We start from the raw sequence: 15,732 nt of genomic DNA on the forward strand, positions 1-15,732 counted from the left end.
CCTGCCCCTGTGAATGTCTTGCAAACAGTTTTTCCATACTGAGCTGAAAAGCTTGAAAATCATGGAGAACCGGATCATCTTGATTAACTAGAGGGATCGACCAGTCTGCCGCATTGCCACTAAGGTACGAAAGCACGAAAGCTACCTTAGCTTGATCAGTTGGAAAGGCTGCTGGCCGGCATAAGAAGTGCAACCGGCACTGATTAATAAATACTGCAAACCTCTTTGGGTCACCAGAAAATCGTTCGGGCGGAGCCAGAGGTACATTCCCAGGTAGGTTGATCTGCACTGGGTTCGTAAAGGATGTTGAAGGAAGATTTGCCCCTGATGCGGGTAACAGAGTTTGTCCGGCTTGTGACTGTAGCAATTGTCTAGCGAGATCGTCTGTTCGCTCCTTGGAAATAATCAGTTCCCTTCTTAGAGCATTCGTTTGCTGACGGGTTGCATGCAATTCTGCTCTTAGTTCCCCAAGTAACTGGGCTAGCTGGTCGGTATACAAGGTTTCCATAGGGCCTGGGTGGGAGTTTTGCGGTAGGCTTTGCGTTCTGTAACGCTCACCTGATTCCCGCAGAGGCGCCGGTCTTGACTGGGTGAATGCCGTATCTTCAAAGGTGATGTGTAACACACGGTTGGCTCTTTGGACTGGACCTCTGTGCACTGTATGTCTGACTCGAAGAGTAAGATGTCTGCAGATAGAAAATATGGGATTAATGAACTGGGGTTATTGGGTGCCTCTCTCCTCTTCCCTTTCTCTTCTACTGTAGAACCCCAAAGGTTAACGCCCTCACCTTAGGTAAGTGAACGCCGAGCTCTCCATCTGCCTCGGGGCAGGGTGCCGTAACCAGTTTCTTCACTGGATAAGGGTGCAGGCCTCTTGACCTCAGAGGACTGCTGTCTGTCGTTAACTGCACGAACAGTAAGTTCTGGGCACTTCAAATGTCTTAAAAGTCTTTTGTAATGATATCTCTTGTTTTGCAGGGTTCCGGCGATGGCAGATGGAGGGCTGATGAGAGTTGAGGATCGAACCCGCGTGAGGAATAGAAGCGCCTGGAAGCACGTAAGTAAGCGCTTGTAGCCTGCTTCACGATGCGCACTAACTGTCCCTTTTATCTTGCAGGTACAAGTTCGGAGCTTTAGAGAAGCTGAAGGGTGCTGGAATACCCACTGGATTCGGCGTGGGAAGGAGCAATGGCACGTGAGTAGTAAAGTTGCCCAATGTCTTTAAACGCACCTTCTTTTGTCTTTCAGATGCGGGATGCAGCGCCGAAGGCCTCCGGAGCGTGCGAAGAGCTGGTAAGCTTTTGTCTTTCAGATGCCGGAATGCAGTGCGAAGACCTCCGGAGCATGCGAAGAGTAGGTAAGCCTTTGTCTTTCAGATGCCGGAATGCAGCGCGAGGCGTTGGTGACAGCCGATGGACCAAGTAAGAGATGCGCTGCCACTGAAGACCGTAGTGCTAACCTGTTCTTTCTTTGTCTTTACAGGTGCTGCTGAAGACTGGATTCCAGGATGCTAAGCCTTTGTTCCCTTAGGCCCAGGATCAGAAGCAGAAGACACGATGAGCGTTCTGCTGCAGAGAATGCAGAATAACGCAAAGCAAGATTCATCCATCGGGTGTGGTTTAAATAGCCTCCTGTAGTGCTTAGGTGTCTCCTTCCACAGCCACGCCTAGGTAAGAAAAGAGTTCCTGCTTTCCAGAAGAGTTCCAGTGTTCTGAACCTAGGGAGTGGCTCCTGCCCCACCGAACAGGAAAAGTAGTCCCAAACAGAAGAGGATCAGGGGTTCAACTGGCAGGTAAGTAAGCAGCATGGTCTGCTGCAGGTAAGTCCACCCAAGCATTATGAGCCCGGCGCTTCCAGCGCTGGGACTGGGCATCTTTATGAGCCTGGTGCCACTGGCGCCAGGACAGGGTCCAAAAGGTCCCAATTGGGACTGGCTGGCACTCGGAACCGGGGTTAAGGGTCTGCTTCCAAGGGAGTCGGGCAAGTCCTGATCTTTTGGAAGCAGAGATCATGACAAGAAGTTTCTAACAGATCCGAACCACAAGAAGATGGACCTGCTCCAAGACCTTGCAAACCATACAAAGAGGACAAATGCAAACAAGCAGTTTCAATGAGGGACATCATCAAAAAACAAAGACAACAGAACCTTAATTTGCAAGCTGCAATTGGATCCATGATGACCATACCATTGGCACCGTACCTCAAGTTGTATGAAACTTTGCATGAGAACTACAAAGATCAAGCAACACTACTAGTCTTAATGCTAAAACAACTAGTATACATTGAGTCCTATATCAAATCCACAAAAGAACGTAGAATTAGAGAAAAAGAGTCGGAAAACGTGATTGTAAAGACACTTATTGCCCTGATTGAAGAGGCTCGTGATGATAAGTGATCCTTTTTAAGTTGCTTCAGCGATACAGTCAACTTGCTGAAACCTCAAACAAATAGAGACATATCCTCTACACCTGAGACAGGCCTAATTCAAACTGTAAATTCCACTGGAATAAACCCAGTAAGAGTCAATCCCATTATTGACAATGCCGCCACAACCAAAAATCCAGAAAAGAAAGTCCCAAAGATTAATCAGGTTCAAATAAATCAGCCTTTGAAAACAGGACACACAAAGCCCGAAATACTCTTTATCAAGGACTCTGGAACAAAGACACCTAACATAAAAGATATTACAGCGAAATCCCTGACGCAACCCAAGACATGTTTTCCATCTTCGACCATGAAGTACAAATAGGAACACAAGAAAAAGAACTAGAAGCAAAAAAAAGAACTATAGAAGAGAAACCAAAAAAAACCAAAAACTTGCCAAAACTAAAAACAACGACTTCAGGTACAAGCTATTTTATTTGAAACCTTAAACCTTTGCAAACTCCCACACTAACTCAACAACAATCAAAATTTTCTGTAAATGCTCAGAACGAAGAGCAGTTCAATCACATTTAAATACTCAAAGGCAATTTGAACGAAAAATCATTGAACTGGACTAGAGGGATGAGGATCCAGAAGAAAATGAACAAGAAAGGCTGTCCACAATATCAGTGTATGATGCCTCAAGTTTCACAGATTGTCAAGGTGACGAGTCCATCGATCAATTAGAGGAATCAAAATTCCCAGAGAAGGAGACCTGTGGCTTTGTGACCTTGCAACAAAAACGAGAACAACTAAATACAATCAACAAAACGTTACCTAAGCAAGTTAAGGTGCTTGACTCTTTGATTGATCATTCTAAACAGCAATGTTTAACATAATCCAAATATGTAACATCACGAAAATTGAACTTGAGGGAGCCAATCACACCCCCTCCACGTACAAACAAAAAAATATATATACACTTGAAAGATGATACAAAAAAGGAAGAACCAAACATATACAAATTATCTTTAGAACGAGTCCTAAAGGCCAAGGATGGACTTATTATGAATCGATCAAATCTAAGGAGATTGATACATAACATCCCACAACTTCGTGTAGTGGAACCAAGAGACATAAAAATTGTGTCTTTTCCGAATGAAGCAGAAACAGATTTGATCCATCTACATTTAACAACTAAATCCATCTCAAAGCTACTCTTGTCAGCTATTGATGAGATGCGTGTCTTTTGCTTCGATCTAAAACCCATACTACCATCAGAAAAGCATGAAAAGCACAAAGACTACTATGGCAACAACAAACAAATATGCAAAGAACGTGAAGCAGAAAACAATGAGGACGATGAAATAGATCACAGACCAAATTAGATTCTCTCAGACAGTCAAGAGAGGTCCATACGCCCTGAAGATCATGGTAAAGGGCAACACAGATGACAAATCTCCAGATGAGAATCAAACGTGCCTGGAAAGAAGGCCCGACAAATAAACATCTTGGAGCTGGCTTGCAAATACTCTGTCTTTGGCAGATCAAGCCTAGACCGAACATCAGGAAACTGCTGATGAGTTCCGAATAGCTTCATGGAATTCGAGAGGATTCAAACACTTGTTTGAAAACATCGACCCAGATTTAATGACAGCTGAAGTTATTTGCATTCAGGAATGTTGGCTGCAAGAAGCCCCAACATTTGATGGACACACCTGTTGCTTGAATGAAGCAGTCAAAGGAGTGAAAGGAAGACCTTGAGCTGGGTTACTTATAATCATTAAAAACACTCTTCTCAGAAAACTGCTAAAAATCATCCAACCATCACCACTTATTCAAATAGTAGTCCTACAATGTGACCAGTCGGAATCAAACACTATACAAATTATAATCAATTTGTACTGGAACAGCAAAGTTAAAGCTGGAGCAACATTTGTACCTACTGTCATTAAACATATAGATGATCTACGAGCAGAATATGACAATCCATCTCTTTTCATTTGTGGAGACTTGAACATAGTCTACCATAGAATATCAAAATTCAAAGACTTGTCATCACACAATATCCTCAAAAACTCCAGGACACAGACATGGCTAAAAGAAATGAAAACGAGAAACTTGCACCTGGTAAATGGCAATGTAGAAGGTGATCGTCAAGGAGCCATTACATGGACATCTTTTAACGCCAAAGCAACTTTAGACTACTTTTTCTTAGGCAAATCTACATATGCCAAAATTACATCACTAAAGAAACAACCAAAAGTGATCATAAACCTCTAATTCTAGCATGTACTAGAGACCACAACAATAAATGTCACAACAATAACTTGGAAGTGTGGCCACACACAATCAACGTAAACCAAGGATTAAATCGACTGAGATTAACAGACAAGAATCTCCCCCTCCTAACTTCTGAAATCAAAAAATGGCAAAAAGAAGAAAACAACAAGGTGGAATATGAAACGTGCCTAACACTGTTCCGAGAGACCAAGTGTCCATCCACAAACAAAGTCAGAATCAAAAGGCTACATTGCTATGACAACACACTGAACATAAAGAAAAAACAACTAGGCAAGGATCTACGAGCAATAAAAAAGGAAAACAAGACAAAAACGGAGAAAAACTAATATGGAAAAAAATTCAAGACAAGATATTGCCAGTGGGTAAAAACACACAGAGCGACTCTGTACCAACAGGATTCGAAAGAGATGTTAAGGGCCCTAGAAACTAAAAATGAAACTTTCTTTTGGACCCTAATAAACAAAGAACAAAATACACAAAGTCTCAACCAACTGAATCCAATAATAGAATCCAAATGGTCTGCACACTTTAAACAGGTCTATAAACAAAGTCCCAACATCAAATCTTCATGGTCACAAAAAGAGCAAGAAAACTGTTGGGCAATCAAATTAAACAAAAATGAAATAATAACCTTGATCAAAAAAAGTAGCACATATCGGGCCCCAGGTCCCAATGGACTAACAAATCATCTATTAAAACAAGCGCCGGAACTTTGGGGCGAGATGTGCGACACCTTATTCCATCACATAAATTTAAACAAACAGATCCCTCGCTCATGGAAGCGAGCAGTGGTTATACCCATCTTTAAGAAAGGAGATCGAACTTCACCTGCAAATTATCGCCCAATATCATTGCTGGATGTTCTGGGCAAACTATACGCAGGCATCCTACTCAAAAGATTGAAAGAGTGGATTTTAGCCAGCAGAAACAACGATCCCAGACAAGCTGGCTTTGTAGATTGTGGATTACCTACTAATATTAAACCTGCTAAAGATACAGACTCTAAAGGAAAAAAAACACTATTCCTAGCATGCATTGACATGGCCATGGCTTTCGACAGGGTTGATAGACAAATGCTATGGGAAAAACTTGAGACCAAAGGCTGCCAGCAAGATCTTTTAGCGGCCATCATCAGCTTACACACCGACACGACATTGCAGGTGCATTTAAGTCATGCTGGGGCATTAAGCAAAGACATCCATACCACAAGGGGCCTAAAGCAAGGGTGCCCCCTGGCACCAACTTTATATAACTTCTTCATCCTGCAAATAAAAGATAAAATGGAACCTGAAAGATCATGCTCGCCGTGCCTAGGAGGAGCAGCAATAGGCCATTTATTAAAAGCAGACAATTTTATCCTGCTTGATACCACACCAAATGGTCTACAACAAAAGCTAGATGCTTTACAACAGCTGGCGAAAGAAAACAATAAAAAAATAAACGCTGCAAAATCTGAAATTGTCATCATCAAAAATCCACGAACAATTATCAGAAAACCCTTCAAATGGTGCCTTGATATCAACCAATTCCTGTCAACAAAAGCACAAAATATCTTGGAGCCATTATTAGCAGTGATTGGGGAGACAAACCTTGGATTCAGCACCTAGAGTCAAAAATGAATCAACTAACAGCTCAAGCCCTAATCCTGAAAAGGCGTTATGGCAAATTTTCCATTAAAGTACTTGTGGACTTTTACAACTTGAAAATAGTACCTGCAATTACATATGCAGGTGACACTGGTCTAAGGATTCCTTGGCAAACATGGGACAAACTAGAGGGAACATTTTGGTGACGAATTTTAACACTACCAAATAATGTTCCCATTGGTGTGATACGCCATGAACTGGGTTTATATTCTCTTCACGTGCAAATCATCTGGAAAACATTAACTACGTTTCGAAAAATAGAGCTCATTGATTGTCCCCCACAATATGAAATTCTAAAAAAGGAGAATGAAAAATTACCTTCCTGGATTCTGACTGTGTGGAGACACAAGTGTAATGAACTCTTAAGACAACTGAGCACAAATCAAGAGACTCTACGGACCCATCCACAGCGGGTCATCCTGTCATTGGACTGGTCACAATCAGAAGTAACGCGGGCAGCCTCATGCGGGCACACTTTAACGAGAACCCTAATTAACAATCCAAAGATTCTGCCCAAATATCTTGCAAAAAGTGCCAGTCCGAAGTACAGAGACTTGATTTTGCACATCAGATTGAATATCTTGAGAACAAAGCAAAATCTCAAAAATATGGTTTGGTGAATGATAACGTCTGTCGACTGTGTCATCAACAAGTAGAGTCATTGCGACACTTACTGATGCACTGTGGAAAGCTAGAGGCAGAAAGAACAACCATCTTGAGTAAAGCCCTACCAACATCTTGTGGTCTGGACTCTGACTTATGGTGGGAAGCTCTGTACACAAATCCTAATCAAAAAGTGATTAGAGCTCTGGGAGTATTCTTAGAAATAATGTTGACCAAGTCAACATCCCACGATGAAGGGAAGTATGACTCCATACTGACACATGGCCAAGCAACTTAACGCTCGGCTGAGACTGTTCACCATCATCAAAGCAATGGCACAAGGAGGAGAAATTGTTGCTTGGCTCCTAAAGGAAGGCACAAAAAAACACTCTTGAAGATCAAGCAAAAAGTTTGTATTTTTATACACTAAATGCTTAATAAAAAAAAAACATTTTTTCTGAGTATAATTGTCAAATAGACACTGCCTTCTACTGTGTGATGCGTGAAGAAGAGCCCATGTGGAAGAAGATGTACAGAAGAAGCTGGGACCAATGTAATGGCATCCCCTATGGAGCAAGTATCTACATATAGGGTCTCGACCAACCAGCCATGTGGATTTGTACATTATGTAATTGCATCACTGATGATGATGTGTGCCTTTATAATGTCTTGTTTGTGCTAATTTTGCCAGAACGTCCCGTGGCAGCAGAGTACTTTGCTGGGGCACCTTCTATTTTTGTGGAAATACAACTTTGTTCTCCTTGCAAAGGTGTATGGGGCCCTTTTCCCTAGCGGGTTGTATTTTTTATTTTGTGAGCGTTGAGGGGTTTCTCTACACCTACCTAAAGTAAACTAAGGATAGTCTGTGTCAGTAAATTCAAATCAAAAGTCTTTCTGTGTCTCAAACCTATACTTGCTCTGCCCTCAAAACTAACTGTATACAATGTGTAGGGATGTCAGCAGCAAAATGAATATTGTTCCAGCTCTTGGCTTGTACTCAGCTTCCCCTTCCCCAACTTCAGAACAGTTCAAAATGCCTGTTCCCCAAGAAATCAACATAGTTCACAAAGTCCTGGGGTTCCCTTCCCAAAGAGTTTACATTTTCTAGCTTTCAAAAAACAATGCCAGTTCAAATCTTCTAGCTTTGAATAGTTCACATAGATTGCTTTATTTATTCATTTCAAACTCACTTCAGCAACTGTTACAAAACTCAAGCGTCATTACATTTTACTTTCCTTGGTCCTTTCCAAGTAGGGGTTACTCAGTCTATGCGCAGTTGTCAGACCACATGGTCCACCCATTACAGGACCAGTAACCATAGCCCTAGGCACTTTGCTATGCTTTCGTTAATCTTATAGTTTTTCCAATACAGGTTTTATTTCTTAAACTGTAGTTCCTTGGGCTCCTGTATCTTTGGTCAATACTTAGTTCCTCGTTTCATATCCTCCTTGGTAATCGTTTGACTTTGCCGCCACTTGTGGCTCACACAACTCATTCCGTGGTGTTTACCATTAGCAACAGCTTTCTTTTACTTCATTCATAAGTGTTCATCACTTGCTTTTGTTCTGTGCGGTATTACAATATGCTCACAATGTCTTTTAGTCAATTCGGTATTCAATATTATTGTTTCAACTTTCAAAAGTACTTGTAATAGCTTGCAGCTTGTTCGGTATTCGAAGACCCTTGTTTTGGCCTTCCCTAGTACTTATAACAGTGTTCAGTTTGCTCAGCATTCATACATGTTTGTTTCCAGCCCCGGTACGAGTGTTCATTTCTTTTCACTCACCGGTGTTATACGGCAGCTCCTTCAGGTTTCTCCGCTCAGCTTTCTGGCTTCTATTTGCTACGCCTTTAATGCGGGGTAGCCACAGCGAACAGCGCTCACTGTCCTGGAATCCTGCAGCGTGTATCCCTGCTCTTCCTCAGCGTCAGCTACTAAGAGCACCACTCGCTCTCGGAGACCTGTGGAGATTGGGAGGCTTTGGCACTACACAGCTCCTTCTGTGGGTACCGGGCAGGGAGGACAGCAGGATGCTAGATCCTCTCTAGGCATCTCTCTCTCTCTCTCACTCCTGCTCGGCACAGCTTCTATCAAGCCTGGAACTTGTTATGTGACTGCAGGTGCGAGTCATTGACTTAAATTGCCTGACCATGGTGAAACCTATTAGCTGGACATGCCTGGCTATTACAACTGAAATTTTCCAATGCCCACATCCTCGTCGCAGTACCAAAGTGGTGCTTAGGGAGGTTTGAATGAATGGAAGTGTGCATAACTCCTGGTGGTTTCCTCCTTATATCAGTATGAATGTGATATGTCTGTGGGACATTTTGGGTGGAAGAAAGGGACAAAGACTTATAGTAGCCTACAAATGCTCAGGGAACAAAGGGCTAACTTTGATAAGGGAAAGGGGGATGCCATGTCTCACCTAAAGGAGTCCTCTCCCCACTCCCAAAGGTCCCTCCACCCAGGTGATCCTTCCTCACATATCCACCCCTCGGGTCAGAATCCAACAGCAATGGCCTTTCCCTGGCCACTTGAGCAGAGGACACGGGGGGAGAAAATGTGAGGACGTCCTCAGATTCCTCACATAATCCAATAATCCACAGTGAAATCCATTTTCTAGAAATCACAATTTGTGAGAAGGATGGCCAACTCCAGATAAAACAACTCCAGATAAAACTGTATAATACGCCTACAGACAATAATTCCCAAATCAGGTTTACCTCCTTAAATCAAAAGTTTTTAAGGGAGCATTTGCCTGTGTGTCAGAGAAATAGTACTTATAGACTAGACTTCAATAAGGAAGCTGTTGTTTTGGCTGAATACTTATATTCAGGGGTTTACCCGAAAAAGATAATTAAAAAGCCATGGGGAAAAAAGAAAGCAACCTTACAGAACATGTTACAGAGACAACATCTGAGAACAGGATGATTGCGGTCAGTATTTTCTCAAATGTATCTTTCAAAACATTAGAAGATCTTACAACGTGACCCTCATTATCATGAACAACCACTTTTAGCGTGCAAGAGAAGCAGAAATATTAGGAATCTCCTGGTGAGGGTATATGTTAAGATAGAAGAAGTATCCAATCAATTCAGGATTTATGAGCTGTGGGGCCTAATGGGTCCCAAGAGGCATTTTCCATGTGGGTATTGCATTGTATGTAGTGGCATTGTATGCCACTTCACCGCAAACAGTGAAGAGGTAGATATAGGCCTAGCACCCAATGGGAACAGAACACCTTTTCAAATTGCATTAAGCAGACGGTTGCATATATGATTGCTTGGCTGTGTCAAAAGGAGCATAAAGGTACACAGTGGAACCTGCAAAGGTAAGTGATGTCATCATTGATGTCATCATTTGGTCATACGCACAACAGAGAGCACATAGTTAAGGTGGACTTGCTTGAAATATGAGTGCTTCATTTCAGGGGCTTTTGTTGCGTTAAATCTTATTACCTTACCTCTCTCTTAACACATGTTTTTTCACTGAATTTCAAAGACTTTGTTGCTATGTATTTTTCACATTACATATGATCACCTTAACGCTATCTTAACTAACGTTTTTTCATTGAATTTCAAGGGTTCAAGGGTTTTGTTACACTATAGTTTCTTTGGGGCACACTAGCCATGGCCTTCGGCCTTGGTCACTGTATATGTTGCATCAATATGTTAATTTGTGGCCCACTAGCACAGACTTGGCTACTGTACATGTTGAACCATTTAGTTTCTTTGAGGCCCGCTAGCCATGGCCTCGGACCATGGGAAGTGGTACAAATACGTCCGCTGCCTACTAGATGTGAGGTTTACATATTCATTTCACTCTGTATTGTTGCGAGATATCCCTGGTATTCCCCCGATAATGGCAACGAAGGTCAGATTTTCACAAGATTCCCCTGGTATTCTCACAAGATTTCCCCAGTAAAGCTTGACTTGCTTGGCTTAACAGGTCAATATTCAGAAACTGATGGAGACATGGCACTATCTAAAGAATGTCTGGGATGTACAGGTCAATATGGATCGGCATTATGATGTGCAGAAACTGATGGAGCCACGGAACCCTCGTAATAATGTCTTGGCTGCACAGGCAATATGAACAGACAATATATCAGAAACTGATGGAGACATGTCACCCTCGTAATAACGTCCTGGCTGCACAGGTCAATATGAGCAGACAATATGATATGAGAAACTGATGGAGACATGGCACCCTCGTAAGAATTTCTTGATCGCTTGGCTATGCAGGTCAATATGGACATACATTGTGATATGCAGAAATTGATTGAGACATGGAACCCTCTAAACAATGTCTTGGCCGCATAAATCAATATGGGCGAATATTATGATTTGAAGACTAAAAAAAGACTCACCTTTTTTGGAGAATATGAATAATTATACGAGTGAAAATGAATTTGGCTCCACAGTTCCTTTTCAGAACTAATCATGAAATTCTATGGAAGGAAACATCGAAAAAGTTAGATGCTGCACAGCCCTTCCTCACCTTTTAGCTTGAAAGGACATTCTTACAACAATTAAATGTATTTAATCCTCAGAAGATTTGTCTTTGAATCAGTGTTTTATTGCATTTTGTCCAGAATTAAGCACAGTAAGTGTTATTATTATATATTGCATTTTATCTGATTTGAAGTTACCCTAACAAATGTGGATCCTAGGAAACTGCATAATGGGTGCTTGGCTGAGCTACATAACAACACGTTAATATTATTATTAAATAAAATACATGCATTAATACATCCAGAATTATTTTGCCTTTCTCCATCCGGGTTGTTTGCAATGATTGCACCAGATTCATAAATTCATGATAAACTATATTTTGGTTAATCAACCGTAAAAGAACATAAAAACCATAAGTTCATGATTTTAAAAAACAGCAGATTACAAAACACACATAAAATGAGATACAAGTGTTCTCTTTAAAATGCAAGTGCTTTACAAATATAAAACAGAGTTTGGGCTTCCTTTGAGCTAAGTAGCAAATCAAGTAAAATGCTAACCCACAATTGTTCGGTGCGTGTCGAAGAATGGACTATGTGTTGAAGGGTTGACAGGGTGCATTAGATCAGATCCTATAGGACAACGAAGAGGAGAGTCAATGGCTCGCAGCCTCCTCTATGCACAGGTTAAGGAAATCCGTTAGATCAGATCCATTGGGAAAACAGAAGAGGAGAGTCAAAGGCTTGCAACCTCTTCTGTGCTCTGGTTTCGCACCTGTGGATATAATGTGCCGTAGCATGCATAATATGTAGATCTGTGATCTGGCTCAAAGTTTTTACAGCACTATCAGAGTTGCGGACCCCAGACTCTCTCAGCATTGGCAACAAATACATTTTTCTCATCTTAATTGTTAATTGCAAAATAACAGAAATGCAAAACAGTTTCCTTACCCTCCTTACACAGAGGGCACATACTCGTATTGGCGAGTATCCAACTTTGAGTAAAACAAGCCAAGGGGAGAATCCACAAGTGAAAGCATAAATACAAGGATTTCTCATAAACTGGATAGATATCGTCTAGTTATAACTTAAATCCATGTTGATGCCTCTGATCAAGAAAGCCGGGGGTGAGCTTCAAGCGAGAGGCAACGACCAACAAAGTATTGCTGCCCCTCTGCCTGTTGTTAGCCCTAATACTCTCTATCAAAGTGGGCCTAACGACCTCGGGATAGTTCTAAAGGTCTGTTAGGTCAAGGTCAAGAGTGTATTCTTAATGTGGGACGTCCATGAAAGACTCCTACCACCCACAATGTCTAGGAAATGTTGCAGTGCTTTCTGATATCTTTCGATGTCACACCTCTTCCACAGTGTGGCCCACAAGAGGACTGGTCTAGCACGAATTTGGACAGCAACCAACATATCGCTGACCTCCAAGAAAAGCAAGACTGTAGAGGCATTAACAGGAATCTGCAATCGGTTCTTCAGAAAGATGTGTTCACAAGTGCAAATCTTCTGGATATTGCTATACCCACACAGTTCTCATCCATACAAGGTGGCCGGGATGGCTTGCTTATGGAACAGGTCCAAGGGGCATGGCCTGGAGCTCATGGTGTGAGACTGTTTCCATTAAGCTCCGGCGTGCATCCTACAAAGATCCTTGTAACAGCATTAAGCTGCCTGTATTCTGGCATTAGCCTGCAGATATGATTGCCTAGCAGCCCTTGTTGCCTGAATTTGAAGTTGAGCACATCTTTAACTGCAGAGGTGCTGAAGGATTGACTGAAGACCGGGCGGCTGAATCTGAGGAAGAAGGCAAGATGGTGGCTTACACTACGCAGCAGCTGCATTGAGAGGGAGCTGCAGGACAGCTGTGAAATACTGCCGTTACCAAGTGAGCTGTGGCGTGCCAGAGTCACTGCATGTGTCTGTTTACCAGTTTACTGACCCACTGGCACAGGCGGGACTGGACTCAGAGAACGGGCGAGGTGCGCCTTGTTGTGCGACACAGTGATCCCCCTTCAAAAGCACCGGGACCTGGATTCCACCCTGCAGACTGGAGGGATGGGCTGCATGAACAAACAGCACTGAGACAACATGCCAGGGACCATTCGATAGCAGCTACGCAACACCTGCAGCATTGGGAAACGAGTGACCGCATCTTGTGTGTGTGCGGCAGGCAGATCGAAGCTTAACCGCCAAGACGGAGCTTGCAACCCTGCGACAGTCCAGCGGCCAGCAGACAACCCCATCCCTGAGCTAGAAACACTTACAAGCACTGGAAATTGCAGACGGTCTGGACAGCCAGAAAGAGCTGAGCCAGAGGACCCGCACACTATCACCCTGCCCGAATTTTGCACTCGGTGGACACCCGTCAACAGTACGACAGCTCCGGCTGTCTGACAGTGCACCCAGGGGGTGGAAGAAACTTCGATCCATGGCTGGACTTCCTGCTGCGGGGCCGGAACGTGCGCCGTCTCCACTGAAACACGCAGAGGGACCCAGGGAACACACACGCAGAACGGGAGACTGCAACGCCGAGCTTCACCCTTGACACTGCGCACTGTCCAGACCTCCCTCAGAAGAACACATGCTCGGGCCCTTAGGCTACTGCCATTAATGAATGCTTATGGAAGGAAGACTGCGAATTTCTGAGCTAAGGACAATGTGGCCGAGCAGATAACCTGGTAAGTGTCTGCACCACCTTTCCCCCTATATAGATACGAAGTAGGGCACTGGACGCTACCCCTGATAAACCCTTCTGCTTTTATAAAGTGTATTAGGCCAACAACTTAGCACTGGTGCACAGGATCCTAACCAGGACCAAACAGGTGACGCTACCACAATAACCACCAGTGCAAGTGCTCCCATACAGAGGCTCATGCATCAGCCGGACCTCCTGAGGACCGGGTCCTCAGACCCTAGCCTGTTCAGGAGGGCAAATGGAGATTTCAGGGCCTCACACACAGACTAGTCTACACTCCGGTTGCGTTGTCTTGCAAGTGCCTATTCAGACCCCGGGAACAAACATACAAAATGACACAAATGCCACCACTCCGCAGCCACTAGCACAGAGACTGCAGACACTGCTTAAAGGACGGAAGTACAAGGCTACAAGTACCAAATATCACTGCACCAGGTTAATTGCCACAACAAACAGTAAGCACCACGCTACGCCCACACACAACAGAGGACCCAACAGAGAGTGCCACCTGAACCAAGGAGAGGGCCCTCTAATTGTGCAATTACAGATGGCAGAGGCAGCAGGCCCCTGGAACAGATGTTATGCCCACCACCAAACATAAGCAAAAAGGCACCATAATGGATTCCTTTACAGGACTTGGGAAGGCACAGGCTCCAACCGCAGGAGAGAGGCACAAAAACAGCAGGATGACATGGTGCTGGCAGCGATAGCTGCGCTTCGAACCTCACTAGAACAAAAGATTGACGAGATCAAGATAGATGTGCAACTCTTGTGCCATGATGTGCGGTCCTTAGCAGAGTGAGTCATGAATGCTGAGGAAGAGCTGAAAGAAACTACTGACATGACCATCGACCTAACTGCCAGGTTGAAGACCCTGGAAAGCAAAAACTGATTTCTCGAACAGAGAACTGAGGATGCAGAAGGTCTTTCCCACAGGAACATCGTCAGAGTTCTAGGCATACCAGAAGACACAGAAGGCAGGGACCCTACAACCAATATCGAAAACTTGTTCCTACAGGAAGTAGATGAAGGCAAACTGACACAAGGATTTTCAGTTGTGAGGGAACATAGATCCCTCCAGAAGAACCCCCCACCTGGGTTACACACCCACCCAATTGTAGCCAAAATACTCAATTTTCGAGATCAAGAGGTGTTTCTGCAATTATCCAGAGAAGGCGGGACGATTGAACGAGGTGGCTGAAAAGTAGCCATCTACCCAGATCACACATCCCTAGTATAATAACAGAACCGATTTATCTCCATCAAAACCAGGCTCTGGAAGAAAGGGATAAAGTACATGCTCACGTACCCAGCGAGACTCAAGGTGATACACGCAGGCAGATTGCGTTCTTCAAGAGCCCAGAGGCAGTGACAATGTGTCTGGAACACAACAACCTGGACACATACGAGGACCCTGCGCTCCAAGAGATGGAAACTGTAGCCACTTAGGCACAGCAGCTAGTGTATGTCCCTTCACCTCACTGATAAGCCCGTACATTGGAAAGAAGATGCCCATAACTGCATTATTACTCGGGACAATGTATTGATGATGCCATAATGGAAGCAGCCAGTACGCCGGAGCTAGAGACCCAGTCCATTGGGCTCTGATGGAACCCACCCCGGTCCATATGGACAGTCGACAGGGAACACCTGTTGTATT

General features: G+C 43.6%; 1 protein-coding gene across 5 annotated transcripts in view; it reads right to left on the bottom strand.

Moving 5' to 3' along the window:
• The window catches only part of APBB1IP (amyloid beta precursor protein binding family B member 1 interacting protein), a 1,612,974-nt gene that overhangs the window by 1,260,069 nt on the left and 337,173 nt on the right, over window positions 1–15,732 (bottom strand). For all 5 annotated transcript variants that reach the window (XM_069648143.1, XM_069648145.1, XM_069648144.1 and 2 more), the window contains one exon: window positions 11,288–11,368. In XM_069648143.1, the coding sequence (XP_069504244.1) occupies window positions 11,288–11,368 (81 nt within the window). The remainder of the gene's footprint in view (window positions 1–11,287; window positions 11,369–15,732) is intronic.

Source organism: Ambystoma mexicanum, chromosome 2q (assembly GCF_040938575.1).
Source record: "Ambystoma mexicanum isolate Mex_15411 chromosome 2q, UKY_AmexF1_1, whole genome shotgun sequence".
Taxonomy (NCBI): Eukaryota; Metazoa; Chordata; class Amphibia; order Caudata; family Ambystomatidae; genus Ambystoma; species Ambystoma mexicanum.